The 14,216-nt window shown below is 39.5% G+C and overlaps 1 protein-coding gene across 1 annotated transcript in view; it reads left to right on the top strand.

The window, feature by feature from the left end:
* Positions 1 to 13,486, top strand: part of LOC129359760 (leucine zipper putative tumor suppressor 2 homolog) — a 42,392-nt gene extending 28,906 nt beyond the window's left edge. Inside the window, exons 3-9 of the mRNA XM_055029622.1 lie at positions 3,716 to 4,364; positions 6,725 to 7,378; positions 7,493 to 7,615; positions 7,981 to 8,127; positions 8,319 to 8,819; positions 9,024 to 9,128; positions 9,249 to 13,486. Coding sequence (XP_054885597.1) covers positions 3,747 to 4,364; positions 6,725 to 7,378; positions 7,493 to 7,615; positions 7,981 to 8,127; positions 8,319 to 8,819; positions 9,024 to 9,128; positions 9,249 to 9,431 — 2,331 coding nt within the window. The 5' untranslated portion in view covers positions 3,716 to 3,746 and the 3' untranslated portion in view covers positions 9,432 to 13,486. The remainder of the gene's footprint in view (positions 1 to 3,715; positions 4,365 to 6,724; positions 7,379 to 7,492; positions 7,616 to 7,980; positions 8,128 to 8,318; positions 8,820 to 9,023; positions 9,129 to 9,248) is intronic.
* The last annotated feature ends 730 nt before the right edge of the window (positions 13,487 to 14,216 follow it).

Here is a 14,216-nt window from a genome sequence, read left to right as displayed (position 1 = left end):
AGAAGGGAAATAAATTTGTATTTCCAAGCTTTATTCCATCTATTCTTTTTTCATCACAAGCTGTGTTTTTTGCATTTTCCATCTTTAAAGCCTCTGCAACAATGACAGTAAAATTGTTATGAACCCTTTATATTTTAAAAAGCTATTTGGAAAAGCATCAAACTTTGAAATCAGTATTATGTGTGATCTCTTCTCTGCTTGCTGGTTCGTTATTGAAATCTAATGAGACCCATTGAAAGCCTCTGCCTTTATTATATAACTCTGGAAACCACAATTAATTTTTTTTTCTTCCGGTTAAAGGATCTACAAGGGAAACAAATGAGGGAAAAAGATTTAAATAGCAAAATGACTCCTGAAACTCACGTAACATTTTCTCATATTGAGGAATTAGAACAACAGATGGTGTTTCTGTCCACATTTACTGTCTTAAGGTTCTCAAACTGGATTACAAATGCCTGATTTCTCCAAGCACTCGCGGCCTCTCTCCAGACTACTTGTTCTTCTAAAATCCCCTCAACCTCTCCATCAGTCACCCCCTTCCTGCCTGCCTTTGTTTCATCCCCTCTAAAATGCTTTTTTTTCACATTTCTCTCCATTCTCACGTCTCCAACGCTGTCCAGAGCCCAGCAGAGTCTCCACTACAGCTCAGAGGTTGCGTGTGATTGCAAATGGGGGAATCCACTGCGGGGAATAATACGCTTCCTCTTTTGGCATTTTTAACAGACTTATCATAACAGGATTATTTCCTCCCTGTCGCAGGACCTCCTTCTGTATCTTGTTAGAAAGCTACCTGGAAACTTATTATTGTGGCCCAGTTGATGTGAAGGATACATTCAAGCACAGTATGATCTAGTGCAATTTTAATCTGTCAGAAAATGGAATGCATTAGGTTATAAGTTTTATGAATTTAGATTTAACTTCCCCGTGTTGGCCCCTGCGAGGTGTAGGCAAACAGTTTATTTTTAAATGCTCCAGTGTCAGAAAAATGTGCAGGAAGTGGAAATTTTCTTTCTATTTAGTGGTGATTAAAGCTTGTTTTTCCCTCTGCCCTAGTAGTGCTGCTGACTGGAGAAGAAGATGGATCCACTGAGGAACAAGTGATGGGAACATAAAGTATTTTCACTTTCTCAGAGGAATGTTTCAACAAAGAAAGATGGGGGGTTCACTAACCTAAAGAAACAACCTAGTGAGGAACATGAGAGGGGGATATTAGCCTTTGAGATTTGTTGCCGTAGTAGCCAGAACAATATTCCCTCCAGTGGAGGTCACAAGGTTGGAAAGGATGAAATCAAACCAGTTCCCTGCAACTCATCAGGAGGTCACAGGGTAACGGCTTAGGGGGGGGGGGGGCTTGGTTGATGGTTGCACAGGGTTGTTAATTCTATTATCCTTGGCCAAAAGGTCCTTGTCAGGGCTTGAAGTGGAAAAGGAGGGTGAGGAGGAGGCAGCGGCTACATAAAAGGTAACAGGAGGTTGTGAGCTTTGACTATTTTGGCATTGAGAGTGATCACATACCACAAATATCTCTATCTCCTTGACTCATGTGGACTCACAGAATCAGTGTCCTCCCTTTACCATCCCCCCACTTCCTGCATTTCAACTCATCTCTTTAGAGTTTAGTGAGTGTTGAGTAGACTGGCAGAAACCAACTGAGTGTTTATGTACAGATTATTTTCCCAACATAGTATGTTTTGTTTTTTTTATTTCCGAGTATTTGGATTCCCACTCACAACATGGATTTATGTAACATCCAGTATATGTTTTTCTGATCTGACATTGTCTCTGGGTACAAAGTTCAACGGCTTTCTATGAAAAATGTTACCATACAGCATTAATCTGTTATTTTTAGATGTGGGAAATGGATATGTCACAGTTCTACTGTTAAGGCATTACCAAAGGTAAAAGTTCATAGCCTATGTATTTTTTATAATCCTCTTAGCGGATGAGCTGCACTATTCATTAGTCAGATTTCTTAAAAGTTTTAAATATCTGTGCACCATAAACCCGTGTGGGCTACAGAAGCAGTGAAATCTTTCTTTTTAAAGTTTTTATTTGCCGTTGGTGGAGAATGCAAAATCTTCATCTAAATAACGACATCTTTTGAGCAACACTATGGTTAGATTTAGAAAATATGTCGAGATATTTGTGGTGCCGTCTTTAATTTTGGAATCTAGCACCAGTGCAACTCTTTGTCGCAGCAATTATTTACTAACTTTTATTTTACTTTTCTGCTTGTAAGAAAATCTTAGCGCAGCGGTCTTGAAGATGTGTGTCCTTCCAGTCCTCCTGGGCAACAAACGCTGATGATATAGACTCTTCAAATGGAGGGCTCAGCCTGCTGCAGCTCTTTGTATCATCTGCTCATGTTCCTGTCCCTAAAAATAGTTTCGCTGAGGCTATTGTTGGCTTCTTCAAAGTTGTTTTGATGGGTGTGAGCAGCGTAACTGTAAGAAGGAAAAGTGACTGAAATTCAAAACTCTGTAAATTTAGATGAGTGCTTTGCATGATGATGACTTTCAGAAAAATCAAAGCTGATTGTGGTATTGTGATTCACCCCTATCCCTGATCCATGTTTCCAAACACATGCACTGCACTTTAGCAACTTTAATGTGCATTTAGCATTTTTAGTGTGGATGGCATTTCAAACACTATCTCTCTCGTGAGAAAATCAGGTACGACATTGTATGGCGACTTTGCACTACTCCATTTTTCCTTCCTGTTATTTACTAAATGCTTCATTCTTTCTTGTAGCCTTAATGGACCAGATATAATATAAATAGTTTCCTCTAAGACAATTTAGGATGTTAACCCATACATAACATCCTACTGATTTCATTTAGAAGAAATGCATTTGGTTGGATGCATATAATATAAATTGCATTCTGTAAAACCTAAATTTAAGAGTTTCAGATTTGCAAATGTCAAAGCATAAAGGGCCAAAGAAGAGAGGTTTTCAGTTTTGTCATATTCCTATAAATACTCACCAAATACAGAAGTACTGAGAACAAATGTGAACCTTTGAATTTAAAATTAGGATAATCATTAAGCCTACTTTGCTACTTGTACTACTTGTAAAAGTCTTAATTTAAGGGCAGAAGATATTTTAAAATAGAAACTCTACCATTTTGTTGTCCCTCAAGTGATTATATAGAGTTTGTAAATTGAAGGATTGCTGTTTAAACAATTTATGAAGAAAATCTCAGTTTTCTTATTCTAACTAGTTCTAATGTTCCTTTCTTAGACACAAACTGTATTTACCTTTCCATTTTAGTGCCCATGTGTGCAAATTATTTTAGGTTTGTCAATTCGATTATTATAAAATCAATGGAAAAGTTCTCAATTTATTAGTAAGATGCTGACGGTTCACTCCATCCCTTGGGATCTTGCCATTCAGTGTGGATTTCATTCCTCCTCGTATTTTTCTGGCTCCGAACTCACATCCTTTTCCGTGTATGATTCAATCAGTTGTATTGTTTTTGTCGGCTGCTTTGCAGGAATGATCAGAAATGATCATCGAGGCCAAATTCGAACTCCTTTAGTAATCTAAGAACCCTCATACTGGCTTTGATGCCATTGAAACAGAAAATATTTTAAATAAAGGCTTAAGATGACATATTTATGCAAATTCAGTCCTGTTACAAAACATGTCTCAGGGTTAGTTTTCTTCAACTTAAAGCATGCGAGTGAAATCTTTTTGTTTCTTCTCTCCTGTTAGTGTGCTGTTTGTCTGATGCGGTCAGGCTGCCATGGCTCTGGTCCAGGCACTTCCTGTGAGTGACCATCCCAATCCAGGTCTTGACCTCCACCAGTGCCAGCCACTGTCACCCCACTCCCCCTCGGATCCCTGCTCCGGTCCTTGTGGGGCCTGCAGCTCCGACAAAGCCATGGGTTCAGTGAGCAGTCTCATATCAGGCAGGACGTATCAAGAGAGGCACTGCAGGGCTGGCAGCGAATTCACCAACAAACCACGTCGCTCCACGCCGGCCACCAGCTGCTTCCGGCTGCAGGACAAAACCCTCCGCAGTGGGAGCTCCCTGGAGCAGCTGCTGGTCAACAGCAACCATACACAGCCTCAGGCCCAGGTTCTCCCTCCGCCGCTGCCCACCAAAAAGCAGCCACGACCTGGAAACTCTGCCGGCGCAGGTGGGGGTGGAATGGCTGCTGGAGCAGCCGAGGGTGGAACTAATGCAAACTTTAGATATGTAAGCGAAGAGGCGGTTGTTGGAGACTGGAACGACAACCTGGTGCTGACCGTCGCCAGTCCCTGCAGCGACCTGGAGGACCAAAAGGACAACGGGACTGTGAACGGCAACATCGGTGGGCCTCCTCCCAAACTCGTCCCGGTGTCTGGACAGTTAGAGAAGGTGAGGAGATGATGAGATATTTGGATTCAACAAAGGTCAAATTGTTTTTTTTTTATCTGTTGAAAGGAAGTTTCAACAACAAATTAAACTGAATGAAATATGTGTTGATTAAAATATTTTGTAAGCAGTCTTAAAACTATAATACTGTACTGTGCAGTATTCTTTTCATCTAAAAAAAACCCTCCACTTTTGATTTATCTGCAGATTTCTGGTGTTTCCAGTGGATCTTTATTAGACTGCTGACAGACAATGTTCTTGGAGATCTGCTATTAATACCATCATTTTTCAGACTTTGCAGAATATGAAACATAATGTCAGAGAATATCTTTGATGGTCAATAATTTATAAAGAGGGACCAATGATGGTCTTAAATTTCCTCCATCCATACACTCTGTCCCACTGTGAAGTGGTGGAGTCCAAACTCTTGAGACATAAATTTACAGCATTTTCAAAGTGATGAACACCAACCAGACCTAAAATATTTCAGATTATATTAAAAATATTTTACTTTTTACAGAACCCTTGTAGAAACAGCACTGCTATAATAATAATGGCTAATGGTAATTAGATTATGTTTAATTGCAGAGCCAGAAATTGTCAGTATTGTCATTATTGCCCTGTGCCAATGTCTGAGTTTAATATGGAAAAATCAAGAATAAATAAAATAAATACATACATTTTTAAAAATCATATTTCCAACCTAAACAAAAAGAGAACTGAAATGGTTTATTGAAAGTTAGTTCAACTAAATAAGAACTAAATAATTAGGTATACTAACACAAAATTATTAGCTAAAAATGAAAATCCCAAAATGTTGCCACATTTCACAATAAATGTATTATTGTTAATTATGAGGTTATTATTTTTAGTAGTATTAAATTATGTGATTGTTGTCAAAAGGTCTAGGTGTTCCTTTGTGGAAAAGGAGCAGAGAAATGTAAACAATGTTTTTTGTTTTGTTTTTTCTCTGAAGATATTTTTTAGTTCAGGTTTGATGCATTTAAATATAACAGTCTTTTCACTTATCTGTCTATAAAAATAATAGTAAATTTTCTGCATGTATTTATGTGTATGTTTTCAAACAAGAATATTTGTTTTATCAATCTTAAAATTTAGTTTGAACAAATCTCTGTTCTGCCTTGAATTTGAGTTTGGCCAAATTCAAGGACATTTTGGATTAAAACCCATCCAGCTTAAATCAAAAAACACAATCAGTGAAATAATTGTTTTAATGCACTGATTTCTCATTAAGATCTTGCTTTAGCAGTCATATTTTCCAACAATGATTCCACCATGCACATCACTGAGCAAAAAGAAATCATTGATCTTTTCTTTCCGTGGAAAACTGTCATTTCTACATTTTTCCATTCACACACATTTATTTCAGTATATGTTCTTGGTTATGACTGTTTTGATCTACCGCATGTCAAAACATCTTGGACTGTTACTAAAAGGAACACTGCAGTGGGATGTCGCAGTGTTTTTATTTTTGTTCGGAAGCATTTGAAGCAAAGTGACCAATCACTGAAGCAGAAATCTTCATTTGACTATCAGCCTGATACTAAATCCCTCTCTGTACTGTAAGCACTGAGACCTCTGTCCTTTTTAAAGGACAACGTTGTCTTCAATTACAGCTCGGGATTACGTGATCGGACACTTAATGTTTTTTTTTTTTCAATGTGCTTTTGCCTATCTTTAGATTCTATTCATAAGAAAGTCTGAAGTTATTTAATTAGCTCATTTCCATCGATCCACTGAGCCAGACCAGCTCAGATGGATCAGTTGACTCACCTTGCAGACGCTTTACGATCAGTGTCAGAAATCACTTACTTCTATCGACGTATCTAATGAACCTTAAGGAACATCATTAAAAAATGCTTACAGAACAGAAGAAGCTTTCTGCATCATCTCTACTAGACCTTCACCTCCAGTTTTCACTCTCTTACTTCTTTGATCTTTAATCAAATGTCCTCTCTTCTGACTCAATCTATTTATTTACTCGTTCGTTAAGAATATCACTATCAGTGAAGTCTATAGGTAGGCTATTCTGACAGTGGTAGAGGTCAGAATATCAGTCACCTCATTTGACATAGCCTAACAGCAGTGCCTATAGAAGTATACTAATTAAAATTTTACATATTACATTATTACTACAACTTTTATGTTTGGGTTGTATAGTGCTATTTATTTCATCTAGATTTTCTGAAATGTAATATGTAATAATTCTCAAGAAGCAAAACAAGAATAGATGGGGATAACTTTTGTTTTTGCATAAGTAATAAATATGCATAAGTAAAGTAGCACAGATGAGCCCTTTGTAAGTCAGAAATGATCAATTCTTCTGTTTTCTTCCCTTTCAGAACATGGAGAAAGTCTTGATTCGTCCCACGGCTTTCAAACCTGTCATCCCCAAGAACCGTCACTCGGTACAGTACCTGTCTCCACGGCCAGTAGGCAGCAGTCTGTCCGAGAGCCAGGCCAGCCTAAACCTCCTGTTGCCCCTCGCCGCCCCCAACAGCACGAGCAGCACAAACAGCAACCTTGGCAGCTCCAGTTCTGAGGGGAAAACCAATTCGTGCGGAGGCCGAAACGCTCGCAGCAGCCAGTCCTGCTCCATGTCCGACTCAGGGAGAAACTCCCTCTCCAGCCTCCCCACCCACAGCAGCACAGGCTACAGTTTGGCCCCCAGCGAAGGATCCAGCTCAGGGTCTGGTTCCGGGGGCTCGGTGGAACCGGTGTCGGCTCTGGTTCGCAACACTTCAGGAGGAAGTGGCGGCCACGGTCACAGCAATTCGGACAGCGGACGCTCCTCCTTCAGCAAAAGCACAGGCTCGGGGTCGCTGAGTGGGCGCGGGCAGCCCCTCTCTGACAGCGGGTCCTGTGGGCACTCGCCACCGCCTGTGGAGGGGTACGAAGTGGTGGTGAAGGAGCTGGAAGAGAAGCTGAGGGAGCGAGACCTGGAGCTCCAACAGCTCCGGGAAAACCTGGATGAGAACGAGGCGGCCATCTGCCAGGTGGTTCGCCGTTATCCTGTCACAAAAACAAAACGCATTTAAAATTTCAAATAAAGCATTTGATGTTGATGCCAGTCCAGAAAATCGTCTCACTCATGTCTTTTGCGTTGCAAGGTGTATGAAGAGAAGCAGCGACGGTGTGAAAGAGAGATGGCGGAGTTGAGACAGAGCTGTGCAGTCAAGATGAAACAGACGTCTCAGAAAGCTCAGAGAGCACAGCAGGTGCTGCAGTTGCAGGTAAGTGAGACACATAGAAACAGTTTTTGTCTCATGCAGCGCTTTCCAAAGCTATTCATACCCCTTTGAGACTTTTTACGTTTTGTCACATAACAACCTGAAAGTATTTTATTAGGATTCTGTTTGCTCACCAATGATCTCTTACAACTTCAGAGACCTTTACAGAGCCACAGGGGATTGTACATGTTGACGTTATACAACTGAAATATGTTTTATGAACTTCAATAGTGTACAAAATATGTTGTTGTTTTTTTTTAAATGTCAGCTTTAAGTTACCTGACTACGTTGTCTTTTGTCTCAGGAGTCATAAACGTCATGTGATAATTTGACCTTCATGTCGAACCTGCATGTCTGCTCCTTCTCAGGTTTTCCAGCTACAGCAGGAAAAAAAGAAGCTGCAGGAGGATTTCTCATCCCTCTTGCAGGACAGAGAAACACTAGAGAGAAAGTGTGCCAACATCCAGAGGGAGCAGACGCAGCTGGGGCCCCGACTGGAGGAGACGAAGTGGGAGGTGAGTAAGAATGTGACTTTGGAAAGGTCAGATTCTGAATCACAGTGTCTCTGAGTTTGGCAGAAAACCTTTGTTGTATGTCTCTTTTTTGTCCGTATAAAATGTTTGACTATGATAAGGCTTAAAAATGCATTGTACAAGTACTTCTAGAGTTTCTGTCTTCCTCTAACACATTTGATGCTGTTCATCAGGTTTGTCAGAAGTCAGGAGAGATCTCACTTCTGAAGCAGCAGCTGAAAGAAATCCAGTCTGAGCTCAGCCAGAAAGCGGGTGACATCGTCGTTCTCAAGGCCCAGCTCAGGGAAGCTCGCTCTGAGCTGCAGGCGAGCCAGGGCCGAACCCAAGAGGCCCAGACGGCCCTGCGGACGAGGTCCCTGGAGCTGGAGGTCTGCGAGAACGAACTCCAAAGACGCAAGAGCGAAGCTGAGCTGCTGCGGGAGAAGGTCAGCCGTCTGGAGGACGAGTCGGGCCGGATCCGCGACACACTGTCCAATCACAGCGGAAACGCGCCCAAGAAGGGGCTCGGCATGAGCCTGTCGTTTCAACAGGGAAGAGTTGTGATGGGAAGGGGAGGTCCCAGTCCCTGCATGTACCGTGATGGAGAGGACGGTTACCTGGTGTGGGGCGGAGAGAGCGACGAAGTCAAGGCTCAGAGGCAGAATGCGGAAACACTAATGGGACTCAGACAGCAGGTACTTTCTTAGCAATTCTTTGTCACACAGAAAACATAAGTAGATGTTTAAAAAAAGTGGAATTTTTAGGAATATTTTAGCAAATAAACGATTCAGTTTATTTTTATAGCAAATGGGCCAAATTCTAAAAAAAACATATGATCAGATCGCAGGGTTTCCCAAGAAAACTTGCTAAAATGCAAAATGTTTTTTTTTTTTTTTCAGGTGGATCGACTGAAAGCTGAGCTCATGTATGAGAGAAGAACTGGCGAGGAGCAGCGGTCGCGCTTTGAGGAAGAGAGGAGGGTCTGGCATGAGGAGAAAGAGAAAGTAAAATAAAAAGCAATTTAAATGAAAATCTAAATCTTTTCTCTATTTACATTGTTTGTTGATTGCTTCCTCTCACATTTTATTCACATTATGGGATCTTTTCCCCTCCTTTTTACCCAGGTAATCCGCTACCAAAAGCAGCTGCAGCAGAACTACATCCAGATGTATCGCCGCAACCGTGATCTAGAGCGAGTGATGAGGGAGCTGAGTCTGGAGCTGGAGAATAGGGACATGGAGGACTACGAGGTCCGCAGCGGCAGCAACGACATCCACTTTGAGGAAATCACTGCCACTGAGATCTAGACACACACACACGCACGCACGCACGCAATCCAGTAAAATGTGCACACACAACATGGAGAAAACTCACTCAAGTTCCTGAAGATGCAAACCAAACACTGAACTGTGGACCAAATGCTGTACTAGCTTCAATGTGGTGTTACATGGAGCACAGACCAAGCTCTGAACACTGTTAAAAAGGGAACATCTCCCAAAGGTGCATTTGTTAGTCCGTGTTAACACAGATGCGCCCCACTAATTCATCGTCTGGCATCTCCTGCAGTGTTTCTATTAGGTTTTTACCTCCATAAAGCCAGCACAAAGACTGCATTCTTTCTGAGACCAAAAGCATTGATGAGATGGTGTCATTCTCAGAATATCTTCAAATCAGGGTATTTCAATTAAACAGGAACCTAAAGCAAAAAATATATATATATTAAATATTCCCTACAGAAAAATCTCATCATCATGCACTTAAGCTTCTTGGCTGCTTGCAATATAAAACACCTGGCCACCAGCATGTACAGTATATGCAGGCGTCAACACAGCAGCTCAGTTAGCAGTGACCAATCTGAACTTCGGCGCCGCAAAAAAGAAAAGAAAAATAAAAACGTCACAGCATTGACGGTTTAGATTCCTCGTTTACCACCAATCTGTAAATAAGTTAGAAGACATGTTGTAATCCAGGCATTTTTGGCAGGAGTTTGTGTTATTGCAGCACATGTGTGGTGACCTGTGTTTCAGAGAGAAACAACATAATAACTCATCTCTGCTTAGCTCACCAAGAGAAACAATGGCATGATTTTAGCCAAGATTTCCAGTTCTCTTTTGTCTGGGATTATTCTGTTTCCTTCAGAGGAAAATCAGAAAAGTGATACCAACTAAGCTCAACTTAACTTTGATGTTTGAGCTCATAGTTTATTTACTTGTGGACATCTCATTCTGTTGCTTCTCACCAAGACTCCAGGATCCAATAAAAGCTAGTTTTTCACTTTGAACTCATGTTTTTTTAGTCATACTGTGCCTCATAAAACTGGTTCAGACGATGTAGCGAGCCCGTATTTAGCTTGGGGGAAGAGGTGAAGTATGGCAGATATCAGCGGGGTTTATAAAGATTTCTCTTTTTTCTTTGTTTTTCTCCCAGTTCCAACTTTCTGCTTCATTGTTAGCTATTTTTTATCTCTCTCAGCTATTAGCACCAGGGTGAAACCATATCCAAAGCAGTATTGAAAGTGCAGGATAGCAATCTTGTGGGGCAACAAAGATTTATTGCATGCCTGTAGTTTCTGTTTTGGATTTATTTCCTTCCTGTGTGACTCCCACAGTGCAGGTCAAGAGTTTACACACACTCATTATCGGTATGAATGTCACGCTAATTTAGTTCTTTTCATGAGTATTCATTTAAACCATTCTCTTTTTCAGGATTAAATAGTTTAAACAAAAACAATGCATTAGGAAACACTATAATAACTGGTTCTGCAAACTGGAATTAAATTCATGTTTTCTTCAATCTGCACAGGTTCAAAGTTATACATAAACATTCAAATATGTATAAACTTCCCTACCAATATTTAGATAAATGTCCCTTAACAAGCTCCACTTTACTCCATTGTGTTTTTTTGTAACAAGCTTCTGGCATAATTCTGATTAGAGATACGATCACTGTCGATGTAGTTAGCAGAGTTTATTTAATTTGGAATGTGTCCTCACATATCAGCTTTTAAAGCCTAATGCTTTCACTTCCTATAGAGTTGTGGTCTGGGCTTTATTGTTTTTCTACTTTTTATTATTCCTTAACCAGTTTTCTACTACTAATTGTCGTAGTGACCAATAATTAGAACGGTGATTGATAACTTAATAGCTGCCAATAACTCAACACATTTTGTTTTCGCTTCTAAATGTAATCAAGGCATTAATATTGTTCCAATATTTTAGAATAATAAATTGTTCTAAAATTGTCTTTGATTATTGAATTTTAGGAAATTATTTTCAAAATATACTAATAATATGCATAATATATGAATAAAAGGGCTGTATTTCTTATGAATATTACTCATTAGATGGCTTAATAGTCGCATGCAGCTCTCTTACCTCATCAAGGACATGAGATTCTATTTGAGGATTATCTATTAAAAAATCTTTTGGTAGGATATTATTGGCTTAGATATGTAGATTTATATATTGATGTATGAAGGAATATTAAATTAATTACTGTGAAATGCATGTAGATCTCTTATTGAAATGCACTAAATCTCAAAAGATGTAAACAATGTGAACTGTGTAGATCTTATTTACATACACTCCTGATGAGTGTATGTAAACTTCTTACAGTTTCCAACATAATAACTATGTTGTTGGCAAAATATTATCTTTTGGCTTTTTTACATTTTGAAAACATTACATTATTTGCTCATCTTGAGGAACGTTTTATGGTAAAACGCGACAAAGGCTGAGCTGCTTGACCGCAATCACAAAAGGCGTGAATTGAATTTCCAGTGTTTGTGCTTCAACAGGACATTGATCCGAAACTTAAATCAAAACTGATTTAGAACATTTCAACTTTTTGCACCCCTAACTAAAATCATCCCACCACCAAAATAATGTTTTCAATGAATCATTGACACAGTAAAACTTTCATGCTCCTGATGAGTGTATGTAAACTTCAGCACTGTTTTAGTTGCCTAGATATCATTACTAGCGAAGCCAAAAAAAAAAAAAAACATGTTTAAAAGTTGTCTGTGTTCCTGGTATTTGGCCTAATTATTTTCATTGAATGCTGAAGGAGATGGAAGCGCCGTGTTTGCATGTCTTTGTTTGCAGGACCTTTTGGAAGAAGCCAGTTCAGGTGAAGTGAGTTTGCAGAGGCGTTTTGCTCCTGCAGGCTTTTCATGGAGTGTGGAATCATTTTCTCAGTAAATGCAGGGCTGTGTGTGACACTGAGCATAGAGATAGATATAGGGCTGCTGAGAACTTTATTTTGTAAAGAGTCTTTATTAAGGAATAATATAGTATTGATACACGGGAATCTATATAATGGAGGAAAAGTTGTATATTTTTTATATATATGTAGCACCTGACTACATTTTGCTGTAATACTGGTGTGGATTGATGTCGATCATGTACCAATGTTTCAGTTGATGAGTTACAAACGGGAGCATCTGCAGAGAGAACGCGTGCACCTAATACTGTAATGCATGACAAGTTAATGTTTACATTATATAATCTGTGTTGAAAAATCTTGCATTCTGATGAGCAAGCTTGCTAAAAAGCAGGATGTGAAACCGAAGGGTGTCTCCTTTTTATGCGTCCTGCTCATCTTTGCCTTTTTTTCCCCCCGCTTCTCTGAGCTGTTCTTAAGTTGATTTCCAGTGTCATACTAGTCATGACCTCTTGCGTTTTGTCACGCCAATTGCTTAGAAGACAAATGAGATTGTTTGTTATTTTGAGGGACATCTTTATCAACGTGAGATGGGCTGATGCAAGCCTAGAAAGTTTTATTTTACAGTGATATTTCAGTATGCTGCACGTTATCACCACTTTCATTGGGGATCGTGAAACAGTCTCAAGCATTAAGCTCTGTGTATACATTCCTATGGGAAGTAGCTCAGTTCTGCCACGTTCACTGTAACTAGACGTAGACTGTTAATCAGCACATCTGCAAAGCAACAAGCACAGGATGCTTCTGACTCACACACTTAAACATTTTCTCATATCTCAGCTTCAAAGTAACACGACTATCTTCTGTGTAAATATGTAAAACATTAAACAGTATAACAGAGTCTCAATGTCTTTTATTTACACAAAATATCTATTTCCAATGTAGCCACTGTGACTAGACCAAAGCAACGTAACATTTCTGGGGGATTTTTTGGTGTTTTTACATTTTTGTGGCATTTTTCATCCCTTTGTGAGCATTCTTTTTGTATTTTTACTTTCTGTGTTGTCATTAATTCAATAAAGTGTCTAGCTGTTTGTGTATATTTTTATGTGTACAATACATGTACAAATTACAGTGTTTTTAATTAAAGAGCAAGTGGTCACGACGCAAAAATGACTGGAGTAATTGTTTCTGTTACGCAAGAAAATGCACAAAGCATCCTAAATGATGTTATTTTTTCCTTTAAATTCTGCCGCATAGTGGTGCTGGAGGTTTTTCCAACCCTCTTAAATGTTATTTTGTGTCGGCACAAAGAAAATATATATGTTGTTGAGAAATATGATCTAAAATGACAGACTTCTTGTGCGGTCTTAATAGGTTTCATTGTTAGTAGTTCAAACATCACATATCTTACAATACTTCTTGTGGTGTTTTATTTCTTCATTTCTGTAAAGGAAATGTTTAAAAACTACTTCTGTATTTTGTAGCAACTCAAAGACATTGAGACACAAGTTACATCCTTACATTTCTACCACATCTGCGGTCATAAAGCCTTCACCTCAGAACCACTTATGGGTAATACTTTATCAGTGTTCTCCTCCCACTGCTGCTCTTCCACAGAAATAAGGCACTATGCACAGCACATCCTCCTGCTCTTATCTGAGCTCCCTTGCTCTGATTTAAACCATACCACCAGCGTCCAAGTCCTGCTTAACCCTGTGATGTGATTTCCTTCTTCTTTACATGCCTGCATAAGCTTTGACCAAAGCGAGCTGTAATTAAGCCTCTAAAGTGGCGGATTGCTTCGGATCACAAAGATTTCTGCCAAAAAAGAGGAAAAAAAAATGCATAAATATACAAAGTAGAACATTTTTAATTATCCCAGACAGCCACTAAAATCAAACTCTCAGTTTTGACATAATACAGGACTT

Source organism: Poeciliopsis prolifica, unplaced genomic scaffold (assembly GCF_027474105.1).
Source record: "Poeciliopsis prolifica strain line A6 unplaced genomic scaffold, Auburn_PproV2 SCAFFOLD005, whole genome shotgun sequence".
Lineage (NCBI taxonomy): Eukaryota > Metazoa > Chordata > Actinopteri > Cyprinodontiformes > Poeciliidae > Poeciliopsis > Poeciliopsis prolifica.
This window is presented reverse-complemented; position numbering and strand designations above follow the sequence as displayed.